Genomic DNA, 14,796 nt, shown 5'->3' on the forward strand with positions numbered 1-14,796 from the left:
GGCGTGAATATAAGGAAAGATTCCCCCCCAGGTACAGCGCTTCGGAGAAAGGGTTTCTGAGAACGTGGTCCCCTTTTACCTTAACTTTGAAGTTTTCAAGGAAACAGGAGCCTGTTCAATTCTGCAGGCCAGATCCCACGCTGCCCTCTTTGTACATAACCCTGCTTTGCTTTGATCCTATCAAAACATTGGCACTTCATTTAAATTTCACCTAAATGTCACCATCTCCCAGGAGCCTGTAACTCTTTTCTTTTGGTTTAGTGGGATATCCCAAAGTTTCTCCAGTGTGCAGTCTCTCTTGTTGCAAGTGAATGCATCTCATCTTGTTCTGGGGTAGAGAGCCAGGCATGAGAGGGACCTCTTACTACTTCTGCTATAGAGGTTTGTCCCGGATGGGTTTTGGCTGACTGGCCGGAACAGTTCCCGTCCAGCCCCTCGCTGCCAGGAACAAGTGATCTTGGAGAGGCAGCAGCGGGCGATGGCTTGAAGCGAGATCTTAACCCTCTGCTCAGGAGTGGAACCTGGGCAGCCTGGGTGAAAGGCAGGGATCCTAGCCGCTAGACCAACCAGAGGCTAGGAGCGGAATTGCCCTGATTCTTGCTCCCTGTTGAAAGCAAGAATGTTTCAAGGAGGCAAAGACTGAAGAGAGGTATAAAGTTTATTACCAGCCCACAGAGAGGTGGTTATTCTATTTAAGTCAGAAGCAAAGGCGTAGTGCGGACCCTAAAGAGGAGAGCAGGTGCGGGCGACCCCTGAGTGAGGGAGGGGCGCCCCAGAGGGGATTGAACTCGCTTGGAAAGGACACTTCCTTTTGGCCGATTACCTTGTTTTATTTCCCACGCCCGACTGGACACAGGACTCTCCCGAGGACGCGTGCGCGTCTTTTGGCGAAGGTGGACTCCAGGGCAGAGGGTGCCAGGACAGGGTCAGGACTTACTACGGCCTGGCGCCCCCTCCCTTTCTGACCCCTAGGAGCCTTACTGCGCATGTGTGGTTGGGGAGCTCTCCTTGACCCCCGCAGTGACCGAGGTGGCAGCTTCTCTTTCTCCTCCAGCAGAGCTCAGCTCCCGCAGTTAACTTCCTCCTCGAGGTGACAGAGAAGCAAGGCCCAGTTTACTCAGCCTGAGGGGTTCCAGCCGTTCTCAGCCCAGGGGCCCATCTCCCTCCTCCCTCACCAGGACTCTAGCAACAGGCACACCTGGGACCCCTGAGTTTCCCACGCTGAGGCCTCCCCCCCTCGACGGCATGGGTTTTGTGCTGCATCTGCTCTTTTACTATCTCTTGGCTCTTGAGAGTCACGCTGATTTCTTGAATAAGTAGACAGGACTACTCCTGGGGTTGAGACCCAAAACTCTAATAAGTGCTATTTTTATTTTTGACCAGCTGCCAGCCAACTTCTCATGCGTTGCCTGCTAATAAACTTGCCCTCCTTCCTGACATAGCTGCACAGAGAGCGGTTTGGAATTGCACTGGCGCCACTAAAGAACTTTGACATAAGCAAGATCCTTCATTTCAGAGACGCCTTAGCATGAAAAAGAGAAAGAACAACTCTCTGTTGAGGTGCGTTGTCTGTCTTATTTCTAGATGATCAGTTAGTTTAAAGAAAGGCTCCTTCCCTTCTGAAACATCCTTCATTCTGAAGGGATTAATAGATATTGGCTATTTCATTCTGTGACGATAAAATTGCCAAGACTGTTACTGTTTAAACCAGTTACAATGATTTGCGTGCGTGTGTGTGTTTTAATTTATTTTAATTAATTTATTTATTTGGCCTCACCTTCGGCATGTGGAAGTTTGTGGGCCAGGGATCAAACCCGGGCTGCTGCAGTGACAATGCTGGATTCTTAATCCAAGTTGCCACAAGGAAACTCCTGGGCGTGTGTTTTGAAATGGGTTTTTCTAAATCTAAAGTTTTCCCTCTCTTTGAAGCAGAGATTACTAGGCTGTCTCCAATGATAATTTTGTCTAAAGCTGGTTCCCTTTTACTTTTTTTCCTTCTGGCTCTTCACTCTTACTCCATCTCCTGAGAAATTTTAAAGGTGAATTGACCAGAAAAAAATCAGGAGATTCCCTTGTGGCTCAGTGATAACAAATCCAACTAGTATCCATGAGGACGTGGGTTCAAACCCTGGTCTCACTCCGTGGGTCGGGGATCCAGTGTTGCTGTGAGCTGTGGTGTAGGTTGCAGACGCAGCTCAGATCCTGCGTTCCTCTGGGCTGTGGTGTAGGCCAGCGGCTATAGCTCTGAATCAACCCCTAGCCTGGGAACCTCTGTATGCTGCGGGTGCTGCCCTAAAAAGAAAAAAGAAATGCTGAAGGTAAAAAACATAAAATGGTGTTTAATTAAATGAAAATGTAATGAAACATGTCTCGAAAGGTTTTGATCATGTGCAATCCTTACACTACTATAAATCATGAGCACTTCATATGTTAATTAAAATGGTTATGTCTAGTATTTCCCTCATGGTTCAGCAGGTTAAGGATCCGGCATATTCACTGCTGTGGCTCTGGTTACAGCTGTGGCACGGATTCAGTCCTTGGCCCAGGAACTTCCACATGCCCTGGGTACTGCCAAAAAAATAAAAAGATGAACAAATAAAATTATTTCTAAGTTCTTAGTTAAAATTTTAAGACCTTAGGAAATAAGGCTCTGCCTGTGGGATTCTCTTAAACTTCACTCCGTGTGTCTCTTCATTAGGCTTGTTGTTGTTGTTTGTCTTTTTAGGGCCGCACCTGTGGCGCATGTAAGGTCCCAGGCTAGGGGTGGAATCAGAGCTGCGGCTGCCAGCCTACACCACAGCCACAGCCACACTGGACCCAAGCTGTGTCTTTGACCTACTCCACAGCTCATGGCAACACCAGATCCTTGACCCACTGAGCGAGGCCAGGGATTGAACCCGAGTCCTCGTGGATGCTATCAGGTTTATTAATCGCTGAGCCACGGCGGAACTCCTTCATTAGCCTTCATTAGGCTTCTACAGTGTCCTTTATGTTGACACTCTATGGTGCTTTCCTGAGCTTTGTGAGTCATTCAGGTGAATTACGAAACCGGAGGGTGACGTGGGAACTCCAGAACGAGGGGCTGAGGACCTTGGAAGTTGCATCCGGTGTCCAATGTGCGGGCAGTCTTTGTTTTGTTTTGTTTTTGTCTCTTTGCCATTTCTTGGGCCGCTCCTGCGGCCTGTGGAGGTTCCCAGGCTAGGGGTCGAATCAGAGCTGTAGCCACCGGCCTACACCACAGCCACAGCAACGCGGGATCCGAGCCTCGTCTGCGACCCACACCACGGCTCAGGGCCACGCTGATGCGCGGGCAGTCTCATCGGGGCCCGTGCTTTTAACCTGTGGACTCTGCCACTAACTGAGTGGTTCAAACGAATGGTGCCGCAGTGCACAGGTCACCACCTAACAAGGAAATTCTTGGGCTGCATGATTTCTCATTCTGTATGTGGTTTTCTCTAACCGAAAATATTTTGATAAATTTACCGAATCATGTTTGGATGATATTCCAAACATTTTTTTCCTCTTCAGAGATTCCAGAAATAAACTACTCCAACTCTTATTTTTTCAGATGATGGCAACAAGGCAGATGAGAAAAACAAGTCTCAGGTTAAAAATATAAAAGCAGAGCTGTGCTTTTGATTGGCATCTCAAAACCCACTGCTTTTACTGCTGTTTTTCAAGCAATGTTAAGAACTTTAATAAATTCAATCAGAAATAGGCGTATTTACAACAAATTTGCCAGTGATTCCAACTCTTCTACTTGACAGATGAGAAAAATAGGGCATAGCAAAATGACAAGTTTACACTGGTAAATTGGGTCAACATTTACAAAACTTTATGAAAAGTCACATTAATGTAAATAATTTTTTAGAAAAGCGGGAAGTTCCTCGGTGGCTGGGTGGGTTAAGGATTTTGGTGTTGTCACTGCTGCGATTTGGGTGCGATCCCTGGCCTGGGAACTTCCGCATGCCTCAGGCTTACAAAAGAGAGAGAGAGGGAGGGAGGTGTTCAAAGCGTCGGTGTGAGTGTCCAGCTATGTGCCCGGGGGCGGAATCGCAGGATCACACGGTAGTTCTATATTTAGTTTTCTGAGGTATTTTTCTTTTCTTTTTTTGTCTTTTTAGGGCTGCCCCCGGGGCACGTGCAAACTCCCAGGCTAGGGGTCCAGTCAGAGCTACAGCTGCCGGCCCACACCTACGCCCCAGCTCACAGCAATGCCAGATCCTTAGCCCACTGAGCGAGGCCAGGGATTGAACCATGTCCTCGTGGATGCTAGTCAGGTTCCTAACCCACTGAGCGTGACGGGAACCCTGAGGTACTTTTTAAAAAAAAAATTTTTTTTTTTGGATGTTCCTGGGTCAGGGATTGAACCTGTGCCACAGCAGATGCAGTGCTGGATCCTTAACCTGCCGAACTACCAGGGAACTCCCAGGAAGAGCTTTTTTACCTTCCCCTTAACTGCCTAAAGAATTTAGCAGGGGTCTATACCAGAAAGAGAATAACCACCTGAGATCACTTTTCATGACAGGAGGATGTACTGGCACAGCAGAGCAAGCATTTGCTCATTTTCCTGGGAAGTGCATTCCTCCCCTTTGGGGTCGCAGAACCTGACGCTCTTCTTAGCTCAGGCCGAGACAAGCGCCTCAAATGCCTAATTGCCTTGAGCCTCATGTCCTGAGGACCCTGTACCTATAAAATTAAATTTGTTTCTCTCCTGTTCATCTGTTTTATGTCAGTGGAGTTTTTAGACCAGCCAACAAACCTAGAAGGGAAGAAAGAACATTTCCTCCCAAGGCACGTGGAAGTTCCCCGGCCAGGGACTGAACTCGCACCACAGCAGTGACCCAAGCTGCTGCAGTGACAATGCCGGGTCCTTAACCCGCTGCTCGACTACAGAATTCCTGTTCCAGTGCTCTTGAACAAACACCACGTCCCCGTGGAGAAATGTTTCAGCAATCTTTACAAATGCTTTTCAGGAGCTCCTGCTGTGGTGCAACCGGATTGGTGGACTCTCTGTAGCCCTGGGACACAGGTTCAATCCCTGTCCCCACACAGTGGATTAAGGATCAGTCATTGCTTCTGGCATCAGTTGTAACTGGCTCAGACCTGATCCCTGGCCTGAGAACTCCAAATCCTTTGGGGTGGCCAAAAAAGAAAGAAAAATATTAAAAAAAATTTTTAGTAGCGGTAGGAATGTAAGCAGCATCTCATGCTATCTTATTTTATTTCATTTCATTTTTGTCTTTTTGCCTTTTCTAGGGCCGCTTCCCACGGCATATGGAGGTTCCCAGGCTAGGGGTCTAATTGGAGCTGTAGCCACCGGCCTACGCCACAGCCACAGCAACTCGGAATCTGAGCCATGTCTGCGACCTACACCCCAGTTCACGACAACGCTGGATTCTTAACCCACTGAGCAAGGCCAGGGATCGAACCTGAAACCTCATGGTTAACCATTGTGCCATGATAGGAACTCCTAAAAATTTTTTTTTAAAAAATGTCATTGGTGTTAATTAATTAAATTTATTTTCTTTAAAAAGTATTTTCCTTTCTTTCTAAAATTATTTCCCCAATACAATTTTTTTTCTCCTGTACAGCATGGTGACTGAATTACACATACTTGTACACATTCTTTTTTCTCACATTATCATGCTCCATCATAAGTGACTAGACATGGTTCCCAGAAAAAAAATTTAATTAAAAAAAGATAGCTGGGAGTTTCTGTTGTGGCCCAGTGGTTAACGAACCCGGCTAGTATCCATGAAGACTCAGGTTCGACCCCTGGCTTCGCTCAGTGGGTTGGGGATCTGGTGTTGCCATGAGCTGTGGTGTAATGAGGCTCAGATCCCATGTTGCTGTGAGCTGTGGTGTAGGCCGGCAGCTATAGCTCCAATTCAACCCCTAGCCTGAGAACCTCCATATGCTGCTGGTGTGGCCCTAAAGAGACTAAATAAATAAATAAATAAATAAATAAATAAAAGCGTCTCTATGGCTTTACCAGTGGTGACACAATTTCTTTAAAAACAAAACAAAAAAGCAGGAGTTCCCGTCGTGGCTCAGTGGATGGTGAATCCGACTGGAAACCATGAGGTTTCGGGTTCAATCCCTGGCCTCGCTCAGTGGGTTGAGGATCCGGCATTGCTGTGAGCATTGCTCTGGCTCTGGTGTAGGCGGGGGACTGCGGCTCCGGTTAGAGCCCCAGCCTGGGAACCTCCATGTGCTGCGGGTGTGGCCCTAAAAAGACAAAAAACAAACAAACAAAAAAACAAAACAAAAAAACCACCCAGCCTTCCAAATGTGTTAAACTGTGGCCAACACCATAGAATCTCATGCAGTCTCCTCATTCCACTGGAGTCTTCCAGGATTCGAGTCTAGTTATTAGTCTGGAAACAATGAAATGAGACGCGATGAGTGTGGGTCTTGAGGAGAATCAGCATCCCTCTGCAAAGCCCCCGCTGCAGGCGAAGTCGTTACAGGCGCTTTAGGCGAAGGGGAGGGTCAACTCCAGACGGGAGACCAGATCCCTCCTGCTGCCGCGGGAACAAATCACCACACATGCAGAGGCTTAAAACAACACAAACGTATTACCTTATGGCTCTGGCAGCCTCTCGGGGCTAGAGAAAGTGTCAGTGGGCTTGCTTTCCTCTGGAGGCTTTAGGGGGGATTTTCTTGTTTTCTTTTCTTTTTTGATTACTCAGTGAGTTTTATTACATTTATAGTTGGAGATCTTTTCTTTCTTGTCTTTTTAGGGCTGTACCTGCGGCACATGGAGGTTCCCAGGCTAGGGGTCGAATCAGAGCTGTAGCCACTGGCCTCCGCTACAGCCACAATAACACCAGATCCAAGCCATGTCTGCCACCTACACCGCAGCTCATGGCAATGCCGGATCCGCATCCACTGGGCGAGACCAGGGATCAAACTTGCATCCTCTTGGTTCCTAATCAGATTGGTTTCCACAGAGCCACGACGGGAACTCTGGGGGGAGATTTTTCTTGCCTTTTCGAGCCTCTAGAGGCCATGTGCATTCCTTGGCATGTGGCCCCCTTCCTTCATCCTCAAGGCCAGCAGTATCTTTAAATCCTAACCACTGGACCACCAGGGAACTCCCTGTGATGCACCTTTGAACCTCTTTCTGCCTCCGACCCCCTTGCCACGTATACGGACCCCTGAGATTACACTGGGCCCCCTGGGAAAAGGAAATATGGGATAACCTTCCCATTTCAAGTCTTCGTCTGATCAAACTGCACCATCTTTCTTGCCATGTAAGGTAACACAGTCACAGGTTTTGGGGATTAGGACGTGGACACCTTTGGGGGCATTATTCTGCCTACCTAGAGGAAAAGCTGTTTTTATTGGCAAGGAAGGCCTGGCAAACTCTGGGGTTGAAGGTCCTCAGCTTCACTGAACTCCGTCCAAATGTCCCTGTCTAATCTTTAGTTCCACACTTTTCCTAAAACACCTTTAGAGAGTGTGCAAGTTAATTCAATTTGCTTTGTAATTTACCCTTCTTCACAATCAAATTTTGAATTTTTCAGAAATCTTGACCCTGGGGCTACACGAGGCAAAGATTTTTTTCCATGCAGATAAAAGACTCTGGTTCTTTAACCAGACCTCAGCGTAGGACTTTACACCTTGAGCCTATCTTCTCCCTTCCCTCCTTCCTTTCTTTCTTTTTAAAATATACTTTTTCTTTTTTTTTTTTTAGGGGCTGCACCTGCAGCATATGGAAGTTCGCAGGCTAGGGGTCAAATCCGAGCCGTAGCTGGGGGCCTACTCCACAACCACAGCAACACCAAACCAAGCCACATCCTGAGGCAACGCCAGATCCTTAACCCACTAAGCAAGGCCAGGGATTGAACCCACATCCTCTTGGATACTAGTCAGGTTCTTAACCCACTGAGCCACATTCCTGAGCATATCATTTCTTTCTCGAAGTCCCCGAACATAATTTGAAATAGGCACTCGTTCCGCCGTCCCCGTGCCCTCACTTCCCTTGTTGTCATAGTGCTGCAGGGTTCTTGGTAGTACAGACTGATAATTAACATTTGCCACTGTCAGGAATACCATCGATTACTAATGCCGCTATCACTGGCAATGGGACCTTTAAATTTAATGGGATCAGAGTTACCTAGTGGCTCACAGGGTTAGGGATCTGCCACTGTCGCTGCTGCAGCTCGTGTTCAGTCCCTGGCCTGAGAGCTTCCACATGCCAGGAGAGTGGCCAAAAGCAAACAAACAAAAACTAACGGGCTCAGAGAACCAATTTCCATTCTTAAAGTTCTATGCCTCCTGAAAACCACTTCTTTTACCAAAACCTATGTGTAGTGAGGAACATAAGCCACTGCAATTATTCTGGAATAAAAAGATTTCATGCAGGAACCGAGGGTTACGTGAAAGTAGGAAAACTGGAGGAATGCAGGTCTGGGAGAGGCAGCTGAGGGTCACAGAACGTCACTAATGACAGACGCAGCGAAGCAAGTAAAGAAGCCAGAGCTTGGCGTTCCCGTCGTGGCGCAGCAGACACGAACCCGACTAGCAACCAAGAAGTCGTGGTTCGATCCCAGGCCTGTCAGTGGGTCAAGGACCTGGCGTTGCCGCGAGTTGTGGTGTGGGTCAAAGACGTGGCTTTGATCTGGTGTTGCTGTGGCTGTGGGGTAGGCCGGCAGGTGCAGCTCCGATTTGACCCCTTGGGGTGAGATCTGAGGAGCTGGAAGCTGCCACGACCTCCTGAGAATAAAGCTTCTTCTCTCTGCCTTTCCTGGGCACTGTGAGGATCTCTCATCGGCAAAGCTCTAACTTGGAACCATAAAGGGAGGGGAAATTTGGGAAATGCTTTCGGCTTCTCTGCAAAGCAGAGATGGTACACGTGGGCGGCAGTGATGCAAAGCTGACAACCAACAATTCAGCATGGTAGAATATTTTTGATTTTGAGAAATTAACTGGCTTAAATGATTAAGGCGAAGTATTGAATCATGTGACTAAATTTAGAGGTAGGGGGAGCTACAGTGGAATTGTTCTGGCGGCTCTAAGAGTGTGATCAGGACCTGGTATGCTGTCTTCCGAGTCTTGGTAACTCTCCATTGCTCTTTGATTCCTATCTTCATCGGCATCTTTTTGCTGCAAAACAGCTGCCAGTGGTTCCTTCAACTACATGCTTCTTGGCTTATGATCGACCAGTGGGTAGGAGGGCATTTCTTCCCTCAAATGGCCAAGAGAAATTCTCAAATGTGATGGGTCAGTTTAGGCTGTATGCCCTTGTCAACCCAAACAGTGTGACAGGTGAGTTCAGTCTGATTAGCTGACTGATGTTTGGGGGCTCCAACCCCAAATTCTATCAGAGTGGCCAAGATATCAAGGACATGAACCAGTTAAATAGAATAAGCCCCTCCTACTATGGCCAGAAGGACTGTTCATGTATTACTACTCTTATTGGCATTTTTTTTTTTTTTTTTTTGGCTGCACCCAAGGCATGTGGAAATTCCCAGGCCAGGGATCAAATCTGAGCCAAAGCTTCGGCAATGCTGGATCCTTAACCAACTGCACCACAGCGGGAATTCCCAATTCTTGTTTTTATTTTATTTTTTTAAAAGAAGTAAGCCCGGAGTTCCCGTCGTGGCGCAGTGGTTAACGAATCCGACTAGGAACCATGAGGTTGCGGGTTCGGTCCCTGCCCTTGCTCAGTGGGTTAACGATCCGGCGTTGCCATGAGCTGTGGTGTAGGTTGCAGACGCAGCTCGGATCCCGAGTTGCTGTGGCTCTGGCATAGGCAGGTGGCTACAGCTCCGATTCAACCCCTAGCCTGGGAACCTCCATATGCCGCGGGAGCGGCCCAAAGAAATAGCAAAAAGACAAAAAAAAAAAAAAGGAGTAAGCCTTTATTTGTTCCACAAATAAAGCTGGCTGAGTTGGTTGCTCTTTGGTGATTAGTCAAAGGGACCAAATCCCATATCCTTGCCTGACTCTTCCTTTGCTTCAGCCTTGACTGGGGCTGTGGTGGCAGCAACAGGAGCAGCAGTGGTGGCAGTGGCCATGGGGTCAGCAGCCACAAATGCTGATGGATTAGCCAAGAATGCCTTGACTTTTTCAGCAAGGGGACGGTGTTACCTGTCTCCAGACAAAGCCAGGACCCATTTGTACCCAATGATGATAGAATGGGGTACAGATTCAACAGCTGGGTAGCCAATCTGCAGACACACGCTGGCAAGCTCTCGGATACCCTCCGGAGAATCCAGAGTCTCCTCTGTGACGTCAAGCACGTCAGGATGGTCGATGCTGCCGCAGTCAAACCCCTGCCGGATGATGAGCCCAAACGAGCTGGGGGAGAGGTTCAGGGTGTTCAGCAATGTGGCTCCGCTGGCTCCCACTCTGTCTCCGTCTTAATCAGCTGCACATCCCTCAGGATTTCGACGGTGCCCCTGGAGATTTCAGCGGTGATGCCTAAAGCCTGGAAGAAGGGGGTCTTCTCGGGCCCCAGACTCGTGTTCTGGGCGGGCACAGTGACTCTGCACAGGGCTATGGCACCAACACAGGTGGCAGTGGGCACCTTACTGGCCAGCAGGCTGTCTCTAATCTCAGTGAGGTCCTCCTTGGTGAATGCAAAGCCCACCCTCCCCTGGGATGTGAGGCAACTGTTTCTCCAGAGCGGCGCTGTCCGCAGGTGCCCTCGGATGGCCTCGCGCATCCTGGCGCTCCTGCCCATCCGCACCTCGTCTTCCTGCTGAGGGGCGTGCGGATGTGTCCACGTTGTCTGCTCCGGCAGTGAAGCATTTCGGATAATCATCCAGAAGTCAGATGACCTTAAGGAAGTAGCTGGACTCCCAGGTCATCCTGTCTGCCCTGGGAACCACAGCGGTGCATCAGGGATTGCCAGGCAGCGTTTAAAGACAATGTCACTTACACAAGGACAACCGGTGAGAGTGCTTGTTTTATCTTTAATGAGCCTTGCTGTCATCAGAGCATGTTTTCCTTTGCTGAAAATGTCATTCTAGGAGTTCCCGCTGTGGTGCAACAGGATCGGGGGCATCTCTGGAGCACAAGGATGCAGGTTCAATCCCTGGCTGGGCTCAGTGGGTTAAGGATCCTGCGTTGCTGCAGCTGCGGCACAGGTCGCAACTTCAGCTCAGCTCTGATCCCTAGCCCAGGAATGCCATGTGCCACGGGGTGGCCAAAAAGAGTCATTCTAGTAAAATAAAGTCATTAGACAACATATAAATCACACCTCATTTGGAGACTCTTATCAGAAGAAACCAACCATGATAGGCCTCGTGACAGTGGCTTTCTAGCATCTCTTCCTGATATCCTCTAAATCCACTATCCATACAACATCCAGAGTGGTCTGGATTATTAGAATCCAGATTATAATTATCTGGATTATTCTGGCCACTTAAGGTTTAAGTCAGGTTATATCTTTTCCCTCCCATCTTTTCTCATCCCATTTATAATAAAAGCAAAGTGCTAACTGCTGCTTACAAGGCGCTGGGTGACCTCATTTCTGGACACTTCTCAGGTATGACCTCTTACTTTTTTTGCCTTCCCTCTGTTCATCCACAGTGCCCTCGATCGCTCAGTGTCAAGCACCCTTCTGTCTTTGGCTCGTAGTCTTCCCTGAGCTGTGTATCCCTTCCTCCCTCACCTTCTTCGGGGCTCTACTCAAAAAGGCGCCTCCTTGAAGAGTCTTCTCGGACCTCTGTATCTAGAATAGCCTGTCAAGGACAATTACGAACCCCCTGACTTTTGCCAGGAGCACATGAGTGGGTGGAGGTGTCAATTACTGGGAAGAGGAAGACCGAGGCTGATTTGCAGGGAAGGTGAGTCGGACATCTAAAGCTTGAGATGCCTGCGGGACGTCCAAGTGCAGACGTTAAGCAGGCAGTTGGATACGTAGGTCTGGAGTGAAGTAACTATTTTCTTTCTTTCCTCTTTTTAGGGCTGCACCTGTAGCATATGGAAGTTCCCAGGCTAGGGGTAGAATTGGAGCTGTAGCTGCCAGCCTACACCACAGCCACAGCCACTCAGGATCTGAGTCGTGCCTGTGACCTACACCACAGCTCACGGCAATGCCAGATCCTTGACCCACTGATCGAGGCCAGGTATTGAACATGCAACCTCAGGGATACTGGTCTGATTCGTTTCTGCTTCACCACAGTGGGAACTCCTGTACCTTGTATAGGAAATGGGTTTTTATGGACAGTTTATTCTAGGTTGCTGAATGAAATGCATATTCCACTTAAAAAAATTTGAGCATAGATTTGCTTGCCCCATGTGTACAGTGCATTTAGCAGATTAAAACTGTGATCTTTTGACTTCTGTGTGTACATCTTGTCCCAGGTAAAAGTGATTCCAGTTTAAGCCTCAAATGAACTTTTTTTGCCTTTTATAAGTACTCTAGTTTTTTCTGCAGTTTTTGCTTCATAAATGCTGAATTTGAGAGTTCCCATTGTAGCTCAGGGGGTTAAGAACTCCACTAGAATCCATGAGGATGCGGATTCAATCCCTGGCCTTGAACAGTGGGTTAAGGATCTGGTGTTGCCATGAGCTGTGGTGTAGGTCGCAGATGTGGCTTGGATCTGGTGTTACTGCAAGCTGCATCGTAGGCTGCAGATGCAGCTTGGATCTGGCAGTGCTGTGGATGTGGTGTAGGCTGGCAGCTGCATGTCTCAAGTACCCGAGCTCAATTCAGTGAGGCTCTGGTACTTCAGTGTGTTATCTGAAACACACTGGGAATCTCCCAAAGCATGGACACTGAGGGGATATTACTTCCCTGCAGTGGTTTGGGCCAGTCTAATAAAGCACCAATATACAATCTTCAGCCACTTACACATTAAGTTCTTACACGTGTATATGGGATAAAAGTTTAGTTTTCTCCCTCTTAAGGATTTTCACAAATCAACAAGTGGTTTGAGCAAGTGTTTTTATGCCAGAGATGGAATAGGATGGTGGGAAGAGACTTTTAAGTCCTTGGAAGCGTATCTACTTGGCCAGAAAGATTCTAAACCCAGCAAGTTGCCATTAAATAATTCCATCAGCAATTAGCCTATGAGTGTCTATGTACGTGTGTGTGAGGCAGAAAGGAAACACAGAACAATTACCTTTACTCTCCAGGAAACCACGGTCTAGCAAATTGCACATTTACAATAACAGGAGTAAGGATAAAGGATGTGAGAATGAATAATTAATTCTGTCTCAGGCAGTGTGGGAAGGCTTCACAGAAGGAGGAACTTTGTCTTTTTTCTTAAGTAGTAACATTTCATTGGGGTCTTGAAGGATGAATATGAGTAGCTGAGTAATGTGAAGAGAACTAGGGTTGAAGTTAAGTGAGTTCCGAGAAGAATGCTGGGTGGATGCTGAGACAGAGGATGTAGAGATTTGGACTGTAACATGTCGGGTTATGAGTGATAAGGCATGCATATGCACATAACATATAGGAAAGGTGTTAGCTTTAAAATCACTCCTAGCTTTCCTGGAATTTTTAGTATAAACTCCAAGAAGTCCATGAGCCACTGGGCTACGTGTGAATTAAAATGAACCTTTTAGGGAAATGTGTTGCCGAAAGGCAGGCATGGGGATTTCCCTTGTGGTGCAAGTGGTTAAGGATCTGGCATTGTCACTGCAGCAGTTTGGGGAGCTACTGTGGCAAGGGTTCAATCCCTGGCCTGGGAACTTTCCTATGCCCTGCCCCACTTCCCCCCTAAAAAAGAGAAGCAACAACTACGTTTCTTAAAAAATAAACAATAACCACGTTTCTTTAAAAAACAAACAAAAAGCAGACTTGTCTAAAAGTGTCTCAAGAGCAAAAGAATCCTCTTTTGAACGCAAGAGATTCGAGGCACCCCCTTCAGGCGTTCTTTTTAGTTGTCTCTAAACTGGAGTATTTGGTAGAGCACAACACTCACTTTCTTCTTGGCTTCCACTTCGACAGATGGAGACACACCCGAAGTCGCCACCACGTGCTCTGAGGTACGCATCCTTGGCATTGCTTGTTTATGATTTCCTTAGAGGAATTCAGTACGATGGTCTTTTAAGACGTTTTCAGAATTTGATCTGCATTCTAGGGTTTTAATTATTCTGTAACACAAAGTCTCTAACTTAAGTAATTATAAAACATTAGACATTTTTAATCCTAGAGGTTTTGGGTAGCGTTAGTATCAATGCATTTAACTACATAATGAAAACCAAATATTTTACCTCTCCAGAGTCCTCTGCTGTATCTCGCACTAGTCTTCGTTTGCTCAGTGTCTGGGCACATGACGAAACAGGCGCAAAATCATCTCCTGACGAAAGAAGTGCCCCAAACCTTCATTTTCTTCTAGATGTGCGTGCAGGAAGCTGCCAGTCCCCGAGCCCGAATAACTCAGTTTCCAGCCAAGGCACTTGGGATTTCTAACAGGTCTGTTAAAGACGAACTTGACTGCTACCCCGCACAAGACGCCTGGCGGGTTTAACCAAAGCCGCCCAAACCCACAACGCCCCAAACCGAGCACCCTCGTAAAGACGATGCACACAACGCACAGACTGAAGACCATTACATTAACCGAACGCGCGCTTGATCTCACACACGTCCCCAAGGACGTGGCAGGTGTCGGGATCCTCCGAGTAAGCAGAGCAAGACAACCCCGTTTCTTAAAACACGCAAGGTGCCCGCTGCTTTCGACGAAAAACTTCAGGAGACGGGCAGGCAGGCACACATCCGACCCGGAGAACAAGCCGCGAAGGAGGCAGCCCTTCGGGCCGGCGGCTCCAGCCCGCCCGCCGGGGCTGGGGGGCGCGGCAGCGGCAGCCGCGGGCACCTCAATGTCACCC

The 14,796-nt window shown here is 47.9% G+C and overlaps 1 protein-coding gene across 1 annotated transcript; it reads right to left on the reverse strand.

Moving 5' to 3' along the window:
* Positions 1-9,854: 9,854 nt before the first annotated feature.
* On the reverse strand, positions 9,855-14,025 carry LOC110255270 (large ribosomal subunit protein uL10). Its single transcript, XM_021101886.2, is given in 3 exon segments — positions 9,855-10,372; positions 10,375-10,833; positions 13,890-14,025. Coding segments are annotated over 2 exon segments (855 nt in total). The 5' UTR covers positions 10,778-10,833; positions 13,890-14,025; the 3' UTR covers positions 9,855-9,920.
* Positions 14,026-14,796: the final 771 nt, after the last annotated feature.

Source organism: Sus scrofa, chromosome 8, assembly GCF_054392235.1.
Source record: "Sus scrofa isolate SSC_HxYL_T2T_F1_AM1 chromosome 8, Sscrofa_HxYL_maternal_Yorkshire_Landrace_v2.0, whole genome shotgun sequence".
NCBI lineage: Eukaryota > Metazoa > Chordata > Mammalia > Artiodactyla > Suidae > Sus > Sus scrofa.